Source organism: Balaenoptera musculus, chromosome 4, assembly GCF_009873245.2.
Source record: "Balaenoptera musculus isolate JJ_BM4_2016_0621 chromosome 4, mBalMus1.pri.v3, whole genome shotgun sequence".
In the NCBI taxonomy this organism is placed as follows: domain Eukaryota; kingdom Metazoa; phylum Chordata; class Mammalia; order Artiodactyla; family Balaenopteridae; genus Balaenoptera; species Balaenoptera musculus.
Genome location: NC_045788.1, coordinates 85,965,288 through 85,984,371, shown reverse-complemented (window position 1 = coordinate 85,984,371; position 19,084 = coordinate 85,965,288). Strand labels below are relative to the sequence as shown.

Genomic DNA, 19,084 nt, shown 5'->3' with positions numbered 1-19,084 from the left:
TATTTGTGTCGGAGGAGGAGTGAGGCAGCTCTCCGCAGGCGCTGGCGGGGCGCATCCTTGCTCCACAGAACTGGAGGAGCTCTGTCTGGTCCGGTGTGAGATCCCTCCGGGCTTCCCAGCTGAAGCCAAACACCCCGCGCGGCCAGGAGCGAGGATGGAGTGGCTGGTGAGCCGGGCCAGGCGTGGGAAAGAGGGCGCAGGGTGGGCGACATCGCTCCGGTGGCCCTGGGGCGGTGGCGGGCTGAGAGCGCCGGGCTGCGGCTTTCCCCAGTCTGGTTCGGAGGTGGGATTTCTGCTAGCGCTTTCCTCTCAGCCCTTAACCTTGCTGAGAAGCGGATTTTGCCTTCCAAAGGGTGGTTTACAGGCCATTCCTGGCGTTCCGGTGCTCTGGAAAAAGGATGCTGCCAGGCGCAGGCTCCGGAGACGCTTCTCCGAAGATCCTCGACATTCTCAGACAGGAACTGGGCTGGGAGGCGGGCGCTGGCGGCGGGGATAGAGGGTCCTGTATTGGCTCGGTTTTGGCCCTGAACCCTGGGGTGCGGTCTCAGAATTTCAGGCTCAGGCTCTCCAGGAGAGCTGGCCCCCTCTGTGATGCTCCAGCCTCTTTCTGCATCCTCTGGGCCTTTGCCTTGGGAAGCCATAAAGGATTGGATAAATCAGGGTTAAAACCCAGGGTATCCGCGAGAGACAGACATTTTGTTTATTCAGGACCTGTGTATATGACAAAATGAAGGAAGGAGAGGATTTTCATTTACATTGGTAATTGATTAAAATAATAAAAAATAAAATCTAAATACAAGTAATGCCTGAAGTAATTTTTTTGTGTGTATATAGTTTATTGGCAGGATCACACAGCCAGTTATTTCACTCTTTTCCTTAACAAAGGAGAATGGTGGCCTGAGAGCTAGTGTTTACTGAGTGCCAGGTGCTCTTAATCTTCACCACTATCCTTCAAAGGAGGAGTTATTACCCAATTTTACAAATAAAGAAACAGGCAGAGAGGTTAAGTTTTCCAAGTCCATGTGACTGTATGTGGCAGGGTCAGGATTTGGACCTAGAAATTTTCAGGTAAGAGGTATGTATAGGGGCAGTGTAGATGGGCAGCTGTCAGGTAAGACCCAGGCCTGTGAACCCTGGCCCTCTTGACAAAGGTTATAAATGGACTTCTCTATTTCCATTATTGTGTGATCTGATTAATGAATTTTTTAAACTACCTAACACATATTGGCTTTTACCATACCTTAGGCACTGTATTAAATACTTTAAATGCTTAATTAATTCTCATAGTAACCCAAAGAGATAACAGCAACATTGATTTAGTGCTTATTTGTATCAGTCACTGTTCTAGGAGCTTTACATATACTATCTCATTTAGTCTTTTTAACAGAGAGTAGGTTGGTACTATTATTTTTTTTTCTGCATTTCAGAGAGGTAAAATGATTTGTCCTAGCTTACACATCTAGTATTGGTGCTAGCCTGAACTCAAGTCAGCCAGAGGAAATGTGTATATAATTAATAGCAAAGCTTTCTTTCTAATTCCCTTTGCCTCAATCACTGTGCTTCTGTTTCTTAAACATTGCTGGCCCCCAGTTCGTGCATCTTGTGTTTTGGTGTGTGTCTGCTTTCTCTCTTATCCTGAAAGACAGATTTTTACTCTGAAAGCCAAACTATTTGCATTCCTCATCACAGCCTTTGCTAGAGCCTGGATTTCCATGTGGCATGATGGTGTGGAATTAGAATGCCAAAGAAAACTTTTTAGTGTCAGAAGCCAAAGTTTTTTTTTTTTTTAACATCTTTATTGAAGTGTAATTTCTTTACAATGGTGTGTTAGTTTCTGCTTTATAACAAAGTGAATCAGTTATACATATATATATGTCCCCATATCTCTTCCCTCTTGCATCTCCCTCCCTCCCATCCTCCCTATCCCACCCCTCTAGGTGGTCACAAAGCACCGAGCTGATCTCCCTGTGCTATGCGTCTGCTTCCCACTAGCTATCTATTTTATGTTTGGTAGTGTATATATGTCCATGCCACTCTCTCACTTTGTACCAGCTTACCCTTCCCCCTCCCCATATCCTCAAGTCCATTCTCTACGTCTGCATCTTTATTCCTGTCCTGCCCCTAGGTTCTTCATGACCATTTTTTTTTTTTTTTTAGATTCCATATATATGTGTTAGCATACGGTATTTGTTTTTCTCTTTCTGACTTACTTCACTCTGTATGACAGACTCTACGTCCATCCACCTCACTACAAATAACTCAATTTCGTTTCTTTTTATGGCTGAGTAATATTCCATTGTATATATGTGCCACATCTTCGTTATCCATTCATCTGTTGATGGACACTCAGAAGCCAAAGTATTGAAATAGCAAGAGCCTAAGCATTTGAGTTTTAAAAGCCTAAATGCTGAAAGATCAAGGACAGGCCTTCATCCCAGAAAAAGTTGATGGGAAGAATACAAAGTGATGGAGGAAGCAGCTTCTTTAACCCTAGGCTGGGAGAGCAAAGAGGGACTGAATAGTGTTGGTTTGTGTCCTGAAAAGGATGCTCTGTGCCTGGCCCCCAGGAGTAGGGAGTCCAGGATGGTGGTGAATAGAACTTACAGGTAGGTGTTGAAATCAAAGAACAGAAAACACCTGTGCCTTGCTTTCTTGCGGGGAACTGTGGGAAGAGGAAAGCCTGCCCATCATGGCAAGGGAACTGTAAAACAGAGATGGACAGACACATGGGAGTCTAGTCAGAGAGCCTTGTAGAATTCTCCTTTGTTCAGCACAGAAGAATCCAGGAGCACAGAATCTGGAGAATCGGGAAACATGAGAGAACATCCTGTAAGCACAAGATTTAATTGTACATACCGATGACCAGGATGACTTGAGGGAAACACAGTGCCAGCATGGATAGATGGTTGTAACCAAGGGTTAATGGTCCTGTCCCACAGCTTGGCATTCCCAGGACTGTGGATGCAGTGCCAGAGTTTGGGACAATTGTGAAGTGTTGGTGGGCTAAACTGACAGAGAGTATGTGATATTGACTGAAATTAAGTCTCTACCTCTAGTTGGAATGGCAGCATGAAATAAAAATTAAGTTCAGTTAAAGAAAAATACGGAGAAACCTATATTTCTTACACACCTCAATTATAGAAAAATATAGAATATAGGAAAAAATATAGGGAAAATTTACATTCCTTGCTTGTACCCCCTTACAGTGAACACACTAACGTAGACCAAAGCCAGCCATGGGGCTGCTGCAGAGTAAAGTTATTCTGTCTCCATTCTACTCTCTCATTTTGTAACAAAATTATACCCAGAATAATATTCCCTTAAATACCACCATGATTTGTAAAAAGGCCAAGGATTTCTGCCAGACACATGAAAATAAAGCAGTGACGAAAAAATAAAGCCATTACTGGTTTTTAAAAGGTAAAATTTACATAAACTGTGCAGAATTTGTAGGAAAATCTACCTCAGCAGTCACATATTCTGCCAAGCGATTACAATCTGAGTTACATTTTTAATATTAACAGACGTGGATTATTTGGGGGAGTGAATGTTCTTCAGCATTTGCAGTCTCTATGTTCTCTGGGTATACTTATGGCAGTTTGTTTTCCCAGCAGTCTTGACAGTGGTGGCTTTGGAGGCAAGGCCTCAAATTGCTTATTGATGGCCATAATGAAGGAACCACACTGCTGCTTTTCCCTTCCCATATCCTGAGCACCCTCTGTTATTTCTTCCATTTATAGCCTCTGGTTCTGCTTCCACAAAACCAAAGGTTTCCGGTGGTTAAAACTTTAGCTGCAACATTTCCTGAAACAGCGATTAGATTGAAGCTTCCTTAGCTTTGTCCACATCCAAACGCCCATTTCTGTACTTTGCTTTCTGTCTTCAGGTGTTGAGGAGGCTCTTCTGTCATCTGTCTACCTTCCAACTGATTTGGTTCTTGGCTGCCATGATGTTATGCAGGGCACAAGGTAAAGATACTCAATTCCCCTGCATGGAATCCAGGAAACACAGTTTTTGGAGTGGAGACATTTGGCCACTCTTGTTTGTGCTGTGTTAGTTCATCTGTCTCCATGAATTATTTAAATGTGTAATTTGTTTGGCTGACTGAGAGTGGTTCTTTCTGCCTTCCACATTTTTTCCAATGTTTCCAAAGACTTTAATATTAAGAAACTTTTCATAGATAAAACCAGACATGAAAAAATTCTTCCTAAATTAAGATATCATTTTTCACCTATCAAATTGAATAATGTTTAAAATAATAATTCCCTATGTTTGTAAAGATATGGGAATGCCTAAGGGAGTGTGAATGAATATGGCCTTTTGGGAAGGTAGTCTGGTAATAAGCCTTAAATTTGGGTGTGTCCCTCTTACAGAAAAATACTAAAAATAATGAAATATGGAGGTTACATAGGTTCACATAGTCTATTATATAAAACATACACCTATGCTCTCCACTCATCTGCTGAATTTCCTACTTGTGCCAGTCCCTTCTCCTCGGTTCCATAGGAGACCACACCTCACTTTGCTGCTGGCCTTTTATCACCTTCCGCGTGATGTTGTACTACATCAGCCTTCACAGGGGTAGGAAAGGGAAACTTCATACCATGTACAACACAGGATTTACCAACCCTAAATGGAGTTTCATATATGCAGCGAAGAATTGTAAGCTTTCCACTAAATTATTAGTCAAAGGGAAAAGTTACCCAAGAAGTTAAAACTCTAGTTTTGATCCCTTTTCTACTCTCTATTCTAAAAGCAGCAATTTCTTCAGATCTCTACTCTGAAAAATCTCAACAAACCTTTTGGAAACTCCAGTCCTAACAACCGGTATTCCCCCCAGAACTTTTCACATCTACCAAGAGTACACCTCACTAAAATTGGAATTATGCAACACTTGCGGGTTCCAATTTGTATTTGTTGCTATGCCCATCTTTTCATTCTTGATGTTGTTGAGTGGATATTGTTTGTTTGTTTATGCTGCCTTCTTTTTTTCTAATTACTCTAGACAGTTTATCTGTGTTATTAGTCTTAAAAAAAAATAACAGATTTTGGTGTTTTAATTCAAAATTTTGTGTAGCATTTTATTAATTTGTGCCTTTAACTTTATTAATTCACTCCTTTTATCATTTCTTGGGTGGGGTGGGAATTTTGGATATCTGTGTGTATTCATTTTCTTCAATCTTTCTTGTTTCCCAGTAAATTAAGTTAGGATTAAATATTTCCCTCTGAGAACTGCTTTGTAAATTTCTACAGATTTTAATATATGATATTCTTATTGTCATTCATAGTGATTTATAATTCTTGTTATGATTTCTGGTGTAATTAAGGAGTTAAAAGAAGCATGTAAATTTCTAATTTTATTGCATTATGGACAGAGTTCAAGGTCATTTTTTTGTATACTATTTCAAGTTCAGTTTTGGGGTATGTTCCACATGTTGTTTGAAAAGATTGTATGTTTTCTTTTGGGTAAAAGTTTACAAATACATGCTCATATGCACATACTACACATACATATATAATAATTTATATATAAAAATTTGTTTTTCAAATGCTCTATATCCTTATATTTGGTTTTATTGCTTTACTTATTTTTTTAATATATGGAAATGAAAATTCCAAGGGAACAATGAAAAACTCTCCCATTATGATTATGGATTTATGGATTTTTCTTTGTAGTTCTATTAGCTTTTTATATATTTCAGAGTTATGTTGTTAGGTGCATGAAGTTTCATGATTGGTATGTCTTATTTTAGATTCCTCCTTTTATCATTTTGAAAAATACATTTTTGTTCCTTACAGTGTTTTTGTCTTCTATTCTCCCCTTTCTCTCCTTTTAAAATTCTTACTGGACTCATGCTGAAACATTCTAGTCTTTGAATTTTTCTTTAATCCTTTCTATATCTTTATCCCTTTGTGCCACATTCTGGAAAAATTCTATGACCTGGTCTTCCTACTTACTAATTTACTCTTCAGTGATATTTATTCTGCTAAGTCTGTTAAGAGTTTACATTTCTCATTTTCTGCATCTCTGGTTTCTACTATTTACAGTGCTGGTTCCTTTTCACACTTAAGATATCACATTTATTCACATCAAAATGTTTATTTATGATATCTTTATTCATTTGGTGAGTTCTTGGGTTTGTAGAGTTTATTATTCCTCTATCATTATGTTAACTTTCTCAAATGTTTGGCTATTTGTTTTATTGAGATCTCCCATTGAGTCATCTATCGTATCAATATGACTAGCCAGCATTGGAGGGGGAAGAAATTATTGCCATGCCTTATATTCTGCACTGCATACACTAAAAATGGGGGAATGTGTAGATTGTCATTTGGTGGTCAAATCTCTCTGGTACTATCAGCCTCCTGGAGCACTGTCCTGTATATCTCTCTATCTTGTGTTCCTATATTCACCACTGCTTCCTGAAGGCAGACATCACTACTGCTGCTCCTTCCCTTGCAGGTATGTGTGTGGAATGTATAGAGCTGCTATACCTTCTTCACTTAAACTAATCACTCTGCCTATTGTCCATTGGCCCTTTCTTATTCCTAGCTGTTACTGCTCCAGGCATAAACTCACTTGGTGATGCTTCTATCCTATTTGGCACTTTCCATCTTCAACCTCACTTCACCTAATTTCCAGCCTACAGGGATTCTTCATGTAATTTCTGGTCACTGGGAGTTTGCTTTCTTATTTTTCTACTCTGCTACTCTTAAAGACTGAACAAATATTTGAACTTATATTTCTCTAGCAACATCAGGAAGGTAGGTAAATGTTGTTTTCTTTTTTTGCATTTTTCTGTATCTTTTCTAAATTTGACTTTGAACGTGCATTGTTTTTAATCAAAAAATGTATACTTGTGTATGTATTAAAATTTAAAATATAAATGTTTTTTTATGATTCCATGATGAAAGTGGAGACCCAAGATGTAAGAGAGTTGCTGAACACACCTGCTTCTTTAAGATGCTCTCTGCAAAATCCCCAGGAAGTTCTGATTGTGACATGGCAAAAAATCAAGGCTGTAAGCCCAGAAAACATGATCACCTTTAGCCAGAACCATGGGGTTGTGGTCCAGCCTGCCTATAAGGACAAGATAAACATCACCCAGCTGGGACTCATGAGCTCAACCATTACCTTCTGGAATACCACCTTGGAAGATGAAGGGTGTTACAAGTGCCTCTTCAATACCTTTGGTTCTGGGAAGATCTCAGGAATAGCCTGCCTCACTCTCTTTGGTGAGAGTCTCTGAGAATACATTGTCTCTGGCTTGAAATGTTATCTTGCAGAATGTTTGGAATGTAGTGGTAGTGCCTAGTTTTTCAGGATCCTAACCCCAGAAAGGCTCATGAGAGGACACTTGGCCTTTCATGTCTACTGTAACTGGGGTTACTGTTATTTGGAGAGTTCATAGGACTATGTTGAATCTCTACCTGGAGTTATCTTTGCCCTGACAAATACTGTTGTCAACAAGAGTAAATTAAGGACCATAGTGAGGATAAGTTCTCCATAAGCACTGATGTGGTTCAGACCTGGCTTTGCAATTAGCAGTCATGTGACCCTAGAAGAGTCCTGTCCACTCTGTACCAGAGTTTATTTATCTGCACCAGAAGTGTGAAGTAGATCATCTCTAGGGTCTCTAACAGCTTTAGTATTTTTGGATCTAAGGACAAAGCCAGATTGGGCTAAGCTGGAGCCAGTTATGGGGGTCCCTCTCATTTTGTTTCAGTGTAGCTGTGTCAGGATTGATAAGGAGACATGCAGCAGATGTTCTTCATTCCTGATGCCTACTAGGAATTTAACTGAATAATAAGCATTCTTTTAAAATCCAAGAGGTTTAGTTTGACAAGATTCCTTTCTTCTTAACTGATGCTTAGCTGAGATCAAGAATTGAGAATTAGGAATAAGGGGTAACTTTGGAGGATGGCACACTTGGTGGTAGTTTTAGAAGGGAAATGACAAACTTAGACAGGGTTATTAGGAATGTTAAAATGAGAGTTCACGCACACCAAGAATACTGGACAAGGGATAAGAAGAGGCTCAGTAAATAAGAATGCAAGGGAGGTAAGACAACACCAAACACAAGTTTCTTTCACTTATTTTGCCTGTAATGAGTCCTCTCGGCAGGATCTTGCATCAGGCTTTCTTCTTGATTTCTATTTCTTTCATTCCTCTGTCTCCCTCTGTCTCCCTGTCTTTCTCTCTCTCTCCCCTCCTCCAATCCTTCCTTCCTCTTTCCTTTCCTTTTTTCCTCCCTTGCTCTTTTTTCTTCCTTCCCTCCCTCTCCTTTCCTTCCTTCCTTCCTTCCTTCCTTCCTTCCTTCCTTCTTTCCACCATTTTTCTTCCTTTTCCTTCTTGTGTCACATTTTTCTCATTTCTGTTCTGTTTCCTTTTCTTTTTCTTTTTTGTTCATCTTTCTTTCTCCTACTCCCCCTTCTTTACTCATAATCTTTGTGTTACTTTTTGCCCGAAAAGCAGACTCCTCTGCATCTTCTAGCGAGTAATTCTGTAGTTCTTTTCCACAGTGATCCTTTCCAGCCACACCTTATAGCTTTCGTCTAAGTCATTCTTTGATACATCAGAGAACCCTGCTGCCAGTCTGGCCACGTCAACCGTACTCGTCTTCCTTTACCTTATGTCTCTTCCTCCAGGGCTTATTGATGTTAGTAATCTGGGCACTCTGGACAGAGGCACAGTCCTATAGGCTCATTTTCTCCAGCCTACTGCCACCCACCCACCTCTTGAACTTCTGAGCACGGACAAGCTTTCATTTAGCATTGCCCTTTAATTATCTTGTGGGCTCCAAAGCCAACCACAGAAAGGCAAGTTTGCATTTGCTCAGCAGAGATAAACGGTATATTCCAAGGAAAATGAACTCATTAATCAAGGGACTTTTGAAAGGGAACAGGGTACAGCTGACCTAAAAATAATGTCCTTTTTTCATAAGCTAGTTATTTTCTGTTAACTCCATAAGGTGATCTCCACGGTCCTTACAACTGTCATTCTGTGATTTTCTGACTACTGACTATGAATTTCTAATTGACATTTTATATAGGTATTTCAAACAGGGACTTGCCAAGTCTGCTCCATGCATCTTGCTCCCTGGCCCAGTTCCAAACAGAAAAAGGCTTTCTCTAAGCAGCAGCCCCGCTACGGGCTCTCTGTTCTGAAACTGCCCTTGTGCTTCTGAGAAGTGCAGACTACTTGTATGGAGGTGCTGATTGGTGGTCATTGTCAAACTATTTGAGAGGGGTACCCAGAAGAAGGCAGAGATATTGCATTGCCCATGGAAGAGAAAAGAATAATCAGGCTCTGCACTGTTTGGGGGAGAAGGTACCTTCTGTCCATCCAGCTAATTCTCCTAGAGGCAAACTACAGGGAGGATTGTACTTGTCACAGGGTTGTACTAGGCCGGTCTCCATCCTGCAATTCAGAGAATTAGACACAGGAAGAAGCCAGAAGGCCCCAGTTTGGACTGGATGTGCCACCTTATCTTTCTAGCCTCCACTGTCTTTCTGTAAAGATCTTCCTCTCATCTCTCTGAGGAGAGTGTGGGGCTCACACCATGCTTAACTGATGGCAGATAATTTTTTTTTGTCCCAGTACAGCCCACAGTATTCCTTCACTATAAATTATCTGAAGACCACCTAAATATCACTTGCTCTGCCAATGCTCGCCCAGCCCCTATGATCTCCTGGAAGGTCTCTGGCTCAGAGATTGAGAACAGTACTGAGATTCTCTCACACCCCAACGGGACAACGTCTGTCACCAGCATCCTCCAGATCAAAGACCCCAAGAGTCAGGTGGGGAAGGATGTGATCTGCCAGGTACTGCACCTGGGGACTGTGACCGACTACAGGGAAACTGTGAACAAAGGTAAGAGAGAGAGGGCAAGATTTATCGTGGTCACATTTGTGGACACACACCTGCAAGGTGGTGAATGCTCTGCAGAGCCTCTTGGCCTTTAGCAAAGGAGCTGATAAGGGAGAGAATGGGATAAGTAGGGAAAGAAAAACAGAGTTGAGGAAGCCAATAAAGCCGATTTTACCTTGGCAAATGTGGTATGTTGCCCACATACTGAATGCTTTTGCTGAGATCCATCCATTGATTTATTCTTCCGTGCTACTAACTGAGCATTTGTTATGCCAGAAACGCAACAGTGAGGACTCAGTCCCTGCACACAGGGAGCTTCTAGTCTAGGAGGGAATGCAAAAGGAGCTGGGCAATTGTAAAACTTCATGTTAAATGCTTCAATAAGAAAGCTATAGTAGGAGTTCGGGTTTTTGAGCGTGATTCACCTGTTCTCCTTTGGCCCTGCAATAAACCTTTCTCTACTTAAAAAAAAAAAAAAAAAGACAGCTGTGGGAGGATTGAGAGTGGGGAGAAGTAGCATCAGCTCAGTCTGGAGGGATTAGGATGTTTTCCTGGAAGAAGCCACACCCAGGATGAAACCTTTGCATAATCTACACTGTGGGAAAGGGGCTTTTAAGAAGGGGGCCAATCTGAGATGTTTTCCTCACCCCCTTTTAAAATAAACTGCCTCCTGTTCAGGACCTCTTTTGCTCTCTTGTGTTTCTATCTAAACTGCTGTCTCTGGGCCTCATCAATACAAGAGGTAAAGATTATGGGAGAGAGAATAAAGAAAGCGGTGGTTTTAGAGACAGGACACTTCAGTGATAACAGCCACAGTTTTCTTTCTCTATGTAGTTTTGAAGCACTAACTCTGGATGAGGCACTCAGTAGGAAGCCTCCTATAAAAAGATATTGCTGCTTTTTTCTGGACGCATTGTAAACAATAAAAGCTGGAAAAGTTTAGACCTCATTGGAATGGTGGCCTCTAGTGAACATATCCTGTAGTCATTTCTGGGGTCCTTGAAAAAGCAGACTAATCAAAAAGTAAATATTTAGGTAAATTTGCTCAAGAGGTTTGCAGTATTAGATTTGGACATTTGTGAAGGGATCCTCAGATTCAGCCACGGTGAAGGGTAAATTTCCCTGAAAAACAAAAATCTGAAAACGAACATGTCTTTCCAAGAGTGCCAACATTGACTTATATCATTTATAATGTTTATACGTCATTTGTATAATGTTTGTTCATTCTGCGAACATTTACTAAAAATCTTTCATGCTTAAAGCATTATGTCGAGCACTAGAACTAGTGAAATTAGACAAATCTGAAGGTGCTCAGTTAAAGTATGTGACAAATTCCATTATAAAGGTATGGAGAAGATGCTGGAGACTCCCAGATCAGGGAGTGCTTCTTCTGCCTTTGTATTACACAGTGACACTGAAGAGATGATATTCAGGCTAAGTTGCATTTATTGACTATTGGAAAGAGATTTAATAACAAAGGCATGGATTAGAAGCAACACAATAAAAACATTGAGATGAGTTATTCCTGGGGGTTGGAATCATGAGATTCATTATTCTTTTCCTTTATATTTCTGTCTTTTTCAAAAATTCCTCAATAAACGTATTACTTTAATGGACAGTATGGCAAAGAATATGTGCTTTGAAGGCAAACAGACCTTTGACCAAGCTTTGTTCTACCACTTACTACACTGATTTGGGGCTAACTTAACTTCTCTGAGCCTCAGTTGTTTGTTTTTTTAATCTGTTAGATGATTATAATAAGACCTAACTCTTGGGCTATTTTGAGGATTAAATGAGGTAACACATTCAAAGCTCCTACTACCTAGTAACTACATAAAACACATTAGCGATTATTATTATTTAAATGTTATTAAAATAATGTGAGGTCATGAATATAGACCTCAGTATATATATATATATATTTAAGAATAGTTTTCATCGAAAGCTCAGCTCTAGTAAAAACTCATCACAACTGTCTCTTTATCACTTTTTGCCTCTACAGCTTCCACTTACAACTTGTTTTTCCTTTTCTCCCTTCAATATCCACAGGCTTTTGGTTTTCAGTTCCACTACTGTTAAGTATTGTTTCCTTGGTAATTCTTCTGGTCTTAATTTCAATCCTACTATACTGGAAACATCGTCGGAACCAAGACCGAGGTGAGTCCCCATGGGAGGTACAAAGAAGGAAAAAAATGATTGTTTAATGACAATCTGGGGGTCAAATGAAGATATAAGTAAAGGGGTGACAACCATGTGTTTGGTTTGGTGTTTCCAGAATACATAAATGTTGATGGTATTTTAAAACACTTCAGTGTCATTTTCTTGCAATTGGGCATGAGTTTCTGCATTTCGTTTGCCAAGATGGTTTAAAGGCCAATTATTGTATAAATTGAGAGTAAGGATTGATGAGTGGAAATGTGGAAAATGTTTATTCAATCACTATGGAATCATCTAATAGCAAAAGCAGGGAAGTCTTGGCACCCAGGCTGTGTTCATCCTACCCAGGACAATCTCTTCTCTTTTTACAGCATTCCACAGGTCAGCTACCCGACTTAAGAGACTGTGAACTTGTCTGATATGATCACTAATTGAGTAGTGCTTTCTATGTTATACCCTCACTATGGCTCAGACACTCTAGGCAACATACAGGTGATCCACACTTATAATAACTGCATCATGTCATTCTGCCCTTATACACTGTTAATTTCTCTCCATCCCCTACAACAACTATCACAGTGCCTTATGTATACCAGGTGCTCAATAAATGTTCATTAAAAGAATGAATGAGTGAATGAATGGAAGGATAGATTTTCAAAGGGATTTGTTCAATTCCATTTTTTTTTAATTGCAAATTCAGTACCTCATAGATGCCGAGTCTTAAACACTGTGAGACAATATAAAACAAGAGATGCTATCAAACAAGAGGAGTCAGCCAGAGGGGAAGAAATAAATTTCTTTGGTTTCTGAAGACAGTGCATAATTTATGAAAGCTAATGCAAAGCTGCAGTTTATGTTGTATGTAATGGGGATTTCCCAAGATGACGGGGTGGTATGGGGGTTTTCTCCAGCTCACATGACTGACAGAGAGGGAAGAAAAAAATGTTGGCTTTGAGTGTTATTTTACATTTCTATTAAAAATCTCACTCAAATGCTACATTTTTTCCTTTTTATTTTATGTCTCATAGACTAATATCTTTCACCTTCTAAGTTTTTTGAACATTTAATTTTGCATAAGCCTTATATAAACCCCTGATTAATTCTTGTGACTTTATAAGAAAAGCAACAAATCACCAGTGTCAATGACCCTTTTGCAAAAGTAGATAAAGGGATTTGTTCTGTAGGGGACAGGAGATTGCAAATCAGATAATCTTACTGCACATAAACCTAAACCCATAGAACTCCTTAGCACTCTGCAAAATGTCAAAGGCAGAAGGCCGTTAGATTCCACTTTTTCCAAACATTTCACTTTTCCAGTTAGGAACTGAAGTTGACTTCCTTCCCTAAGGTCACACAGTTAGTTAACAGCAGGCCTAGGATTAGAATCCTGGTCTCCTGACCTCTGCCGGAATGTTCTTCCAGTTATAGTTTCCTGACTTGAAAGGTGCTGTTGTTAGTTGCATTTATTTCTGTCTGTGCTTGCTGATATTACTGTATTCTTCTGTAAAGTACAAGCAGAAAAGTATGAAGTGTTTAAATTCATTTTAAAAAGTCCCCTTGGACAAGAATCTTATAATACAACCTATTCAAGCCCAAGGTAAATTTCACTAGAAAGGGGCATTTGCAAAATAATTGTCCTTTGTTCATTAAGTCTTGTATTTTCTGGGAAATATGATTGTTCAATGCCTTATTCAGTTACTGAAGTGAAGCGAGTCAGCTTAAGATTATTTGGTTCCATATACTTAAATAGCTAGTGACTGTATCAATTTACATAGTGCAAGAGGGTTCCCTTTTCTCCACACCCTCTCCAGCATTTATTGTTTCTAGATTTTTTGATGATGGCCATTCTGACCGGTGTGAGATGATATCTCATTGTAGTTTTGATCTGCATTTCTCTTATGATTAATGATGTTGAGCATTCTTTCATGTGTTTGTTGGCAATCTGTATATGTTCTTTGGAGACATGTCTGGAGGTTCCTTAAAAAACTAAAAATAGAGCTACCATATGACCCAGCAATCCCACTACTGGGCATACACCCTGAGAAAACCATAATTCAAAAAGAGTCATGTACCAAAATGTTCATTGCAGCTCTATTTACAATAACCAGGACATGGAAGCAACCTAAATGTCCATCATCAGATGAATGGATAAAGAAGATGTGGCACATATATACAATGGAATATTACTCAGCCATAAAAAGAAACGAAATGGAGTTATTTGTAGTGAGGTGGATGGAGTTAGAGTCTGTCATACAGGGTGAAGCAAGTCAGAAAGAGAAAAACAAATACAGTATGCTAACACATATATATGGAATCTAAGGGAAAAAAAAAAAAGGGTCATGAAGAACCTAGTGGCAAGACGGGAATAAAGACACAGACCTACTAGAGAATGGACTTGAGGATATGGGGAGGGGGAAGGGTAAGACGTGACAAAGTGAGAGAGTGGCATGGACATATATACACTACCAAACATAAAATAGATAGCTAGTGGGAAGCAACCGCATAGCACAGGGAGATCAGCTTGGTGCTTTGTGACCACCCAGAGGGGTGGTATAGGGAGGGTGGAAGGGAGGGAGATGCAAGAGGGAAGAGATATGGGAACATATGTATATGTATAACTGATTCACTTTGTTATAAAGCAGAAACTAACACACCATTGTAAAGCAATTATACTCCAATAAAGATGTTTAAAAAAAAAAAAAGCTAGTAAAATCAAATGTTAATTATGCTGGAGACAAACCCTCAAGGCTGAGGGAATACTGGTTTGTTAAGACCAAAATTTAAGTAATACAAAAAGCTGGGAGAAAGGGAAGAAAATCATCAAAGATAGAGACATTTTTTATTTCTTCAAGTAACAAATTTTGATTGTCAATTTGTCATGAAAGTGAATAGTTCTACCACATTTGCTTTCCATCTTTCTTTTTTTTTTAATTTTTATTTTATATTGGAGTATAGTTGATTTACAATGTTGTGTTAGTTTCAGGTGTGAAGCAAAGTGATTCAGTTATACATATACATATATCTATTTTTTTTTTCAAATCCTTTTCCCGTTTAGGTTATTACAGAATATCTTTCTCTACCCTTACTTTGTGGTTTTTTGCTTTCTCTCTCTCTTTTACTTTCTATTATCTTCTGAAACATAAAACTTTTGGATGGGTGGGGAAACATGATCAGTCAAAAATGACACCAAGATTCTGGACCTGGTGACCTGAAAAAATGGTGATATGAACAGAAATAGAAGTGGAGAGGGGGAACTGAGTGTGAGAGTGTGTGTGTGTGTGTGTGTTCAGAGTTTGTGGGGAGAGAAAGAGTAGAGATGAATTAATTCTTGAGCTTATTGAATATGAGTAGACAAAGAGTCATCTCCTTGGAACTGCCCAATAGTAAGACAAATCTGGTAGGTAAGAAAAGTCTGTTAAGTAAAGTTCAACTCTTTGTTAGATAAATGACCAAAAAAGGTTTATTTTAGATCAAAATCACTAATTTGTTGCTCACAAAAACATAAGCAAATTTATAGTTTGTGGACAGAGAGGTAATCTCTAATGACAGATGTTATTTTCATAGAGAAGTCAGGCTCCCTGCAGTTTTCCTGTGATTCTGTATAATGCCAGAGAGTGTGATGTTGGTTTTTTCAACTGTAAAGCTGTACTAGTGATGAGCTAGAGTTGACTTCTCTTTGCACCATTCCTAATGGAATCATCACAATTATTTCCCATTAGACTACAGCAATACAATAATAGGTTAATAGGTTTTCAAAGAACGTTCTTTTTTTTTTTTCTTTTATGAATCAGTACTTTATTACTAAATAGAAAATGGGAAGAAATTAAAATTTCCTAGGGAAATTTTCTACCATTTCATGATAGTTCTTTCTATTAAAGCCAGTTGTTGCCCCTTCCACACATACTACAGTGAAGTAAAATTTGAGGTTGAGGATAATCTTTTATTTCTCATTAGCCAACCCACCAATGATCACAAGCTTCTCAGAAACAACAACTTCACTTTGGGGCAGATCATCATAGATAATCACCTAATTTTTAGAGATCTTTATTTTGAGTAGCAGTCTTCTTGTGTTTGATTGGGTCAAGGCTGAATTGGAAACCAATAGAAGATTTAGAAAATCATATGAAATGCATATTCCAAGCCTCACTTTTCTTCAAGTATCTTACTATTCCAGGTAAAAGTGGGTTTTTTTAAACCCACATTATCTATATAATTGCCTTGACTTTTTTCAGTTCGCTTCACAATAATCTAACCTTATAAATAGGTTCTTTGCAATGCTAATAATGGCAATGTTGGTAAAACACTATATCTTGGGTGGAATCATGTCACTTTTTCCTATTATTGTTTTTTAACATCTTTATTGGAGCATAATTGCTTTACAATGGTGTGTTAGTTTCTGCTTTATAACAAAGTGAATCAGCCATACGTATACATATATCCCCATATCCCCTCCCTCTTGCGTCTCCCTCCCACCCTCGCTGTCCCACCCCTCTAGGTGGTCACAAGCACCGAGCTGATCTCCCTGTGCTATGCGGCTGCTTCCCACTAGCTATCTGTTTTACATTTGGTAGTGTATATATGTCCATGCCACTCTCTCACTTCGTCCCAGCTTACCCTTTCCCCTCCCTGTGTCCTCGAGTCCATTCTCTATGTCTGCATCTTTATTCCTGTCCTGCCCCTAGGTTCTTCAGAACCTTTTTTTTTTTTTTTTAGATTCCATATATATGTGTTAGCATACGGTATTTGTTTTTCTCTTTCTGATTTACTTCACATACAGATTGCCAACAAACACATGAAAGGATGCTCAACATCACTAATCATTAGAGAAATGCAAATCAAAACTACAATGAGGTATCACCTCACACCAGTCAGAATGGCCATCATCAAAAAATCTAGAAACAATAAATGCTGGAGAGGGTGTGGAGAAAAGGGAACCCTCTTACACTGTTGGTGGGAATGCAAATTGATACAGCCACTATGGAGAACAGTATGGAGGTGCCTTAAAAAACTAAAAATAGAACTACCATATGACCCAGCAATCCCACTACTGAGCATATACTCTAAAAAAACCATAATTCAAAAAGAGTCATGTACCACAATGTTCACTGCAGCTCTTTTTACAATAGCCAGGACATGGAAGCAACCTAAGTGTCCATCGACAGATGAATGGATAAAGAAGATGTGGCACATATATACAATGGAATATTACTCAGCCATAAAAAGAAATGAAATTGAGTTATTTGTAGTGCAGTGGATGGACTTTCTCCTATTTTAAGCTTAGTACTACGTCAAATAACAGAGGTGCTCAGTAAATAATTTGTGATGCGGAAATTGGTGATTAGTTGGAAGGATAATACAAAAGATATATGTTTCCAAAAAAATGAGAATCTTTGCTTTGCTAAATAATTGTACTTAACTTCCCAGATGAAGGCTTGATGAGTGGTAACCCTCACCTCTATCCCAGTGTCCTCCTAGTTCCAAGCAGAAGGAAGGGTGCTTTATATGAGAAAAGTGTGAAGCAATCTTTATTGAACCGACTAGGTTAGAATTGCTGGGAGGAATCTTGCATTCCAAGGCTACTTGTCTACAAAATTTCACCCTTGAATGGGTGCAAATGCCACCCATCATATCAAAATGTCATAACAAAATCCAATCACAAAGTAGGTGGCTAACAGACCCGTAAGCCTGGGCATTCTTGCCTGAGCTGTTCTGTCTTTCACAGCTGAACAGATCACTGATATTGGAAATGTTGGCACAGTTAAAACATGCAGAACTTTGCAGTTTCTGGTAAAGAATTACTTAAGATTACATGGAGAGTGAGATGTGGAACCAAGATGATATCCGAGGTCTTTTACTTCACTGTTTACATGCCTTGTAGAGAGGCCCACATGCTCCAAGTTTAAGTGCTAGAAAGCTAATAACCTTGAAAGGAACTCTATCTGTCTACTTTGTGACCATTCCCAACCCGATCTCCAGTAAATGAGTATCCACAGGAAACAAAGCTCAAGGTCTTATAAATAAAATACATGTAGATCATTTGGAATTCTTGAACGTTTTCTTTTACTTGTAGTCTTAAGTGTATTACTGAGCAAGTACAGTCTTACTTAGGAATAGCAAACTATTATTTCCTAGAATTACTCATGTCCTTTTAAAGAGAGTCACAGTTGCCTCACATCATTTTGGGTCAGGAATGTCTACTTTCTTCTCTTGGCTGATGAAATATGCACAGGATACTTCTGTGTTTATTGATCCTTCTGTTATTTATCTTCTTAAAATCTATTAGAATAGAAATTATAAATGTTCAAAGTTAATATCTTGATCTTTCTTTTACCCAGAGTCATAGAGGAGTCACACAGAACCCTGAAAGTTATTCCCTGGTCTACTTGAATCTGACTCAGGAGGCAAGCAGGAGAAAGAGGGTCATTCTCCAAGGAACCTAAAAGAGCAAAAGAAGTTGGAGTCAAAGGCCTAAGAATTTCAAGATTTTCTACTGCCATCTAGGCTACCCAATGCTTCTGTGAGTTCCAAGAGGAAGTCATTTTACCTCTCAGGTCTGTTGTAGGACTTGATTTTGTAAAACAATGCAGTGTTGTGCTGTTGAAAGGGTACTGGACTTAGAATCAGGAGCCACTGCTCAGAGGCTGACTTGGACTCCGACTGGTGGCAACTCTATGTTAATCACTATCTCAATGAGCTTCCACGTTTGCATACAGAAAATTAAGGATTTGGACCAAATAATTTGCCATTCTGCTCTAAAACTGGTTGTAATTCCAGGAAAAAAAAAAGGAATAAACAAAGAGAAAAGAAATGAAAAAGAGAGAGAAGAATACAGGAAGGTAGGGACCAAAGAACTTTTCTGAGACTACCTTTTGCCTTTCTGTGGCTATTCCACCTCTTCTTCCCTTCTTCTTTGGTCCGTAAGTCTATTTCCTCATCACTTGGTATCTAGTCCACTGCCTGCTTACTGTTTTGCTAATAACTGGTCTTTCTAGAACCCTCAGTTTCACTGCTATTCTTCATGTACTTCTGTGATATTTACCACAGTGGAAGTGGAAC

General features: G+C 39.1%; 1 protein-coding gene across 4 annotated transcripts; it reads left to right on the top strand.

The window, feature by feature from the left end:
* Positions 1-23: 23 nt before the first annotated feature.
* On the top strand, positions 24-18,847 carry LOC118894911 (OX-2 membrane glycoprotein-like). 4 transcript variants are annotated; one of them, XM_036851651.1, is made up of 6 exons: positions 24-166; positions 3,887-3,968; positions 6,916-7,236; positions 9,602-9,874; positions 11,921-12,028; positions 18,364-18,847. In XM_036851651.1, the coding sequence occupies exons 1-6, from the start codon at positions 155-157 to the stop codon at positions 18,369-18,371; spliced, it is 804 nt and encodes a 267-aa protein (XP_036707546.1). In that variant the 5' UTR covers positions 24-154; the 3' UTR covers positions 18,372-18,847. The 4 variants fall into 4 exon arrangements, with proteins under 4 accessions (XP_036707546.1, XP_036707548.1, XP_036707547.1 ...); XM_036851652.1 differs by lacking the exon at positions 24-166 and adding an exon at positions 6,554-6,765 and having other exon boundaries at positions 3,901-3,968; XM_036851653.1 differs by lacking the exon at positions 3,887-3,968.
* Positions 18,848-19,084: the final 237 nt, after the last annotated feature.

Excerpts from the sequence above, each read along its gene's own strand:
- LOC118894911 (XM_036851651.1), top strand. Across the intron at positions 3,969-6,915 it reads GATGTTATGCAGGGCACAAG|TGGAGACCCAAGATGTAAGA; the intron begins GTAAAGATACTC and ends CCATGATGAAAG. Across the intron at positions 7,237-9,601 it reads AGCCTGCCTCACTCTCTTTG|TACAGCCCACAGTATTCCTT; the intron begins GTGAGAGTCTCT and ends TTTTTGTCCCAG.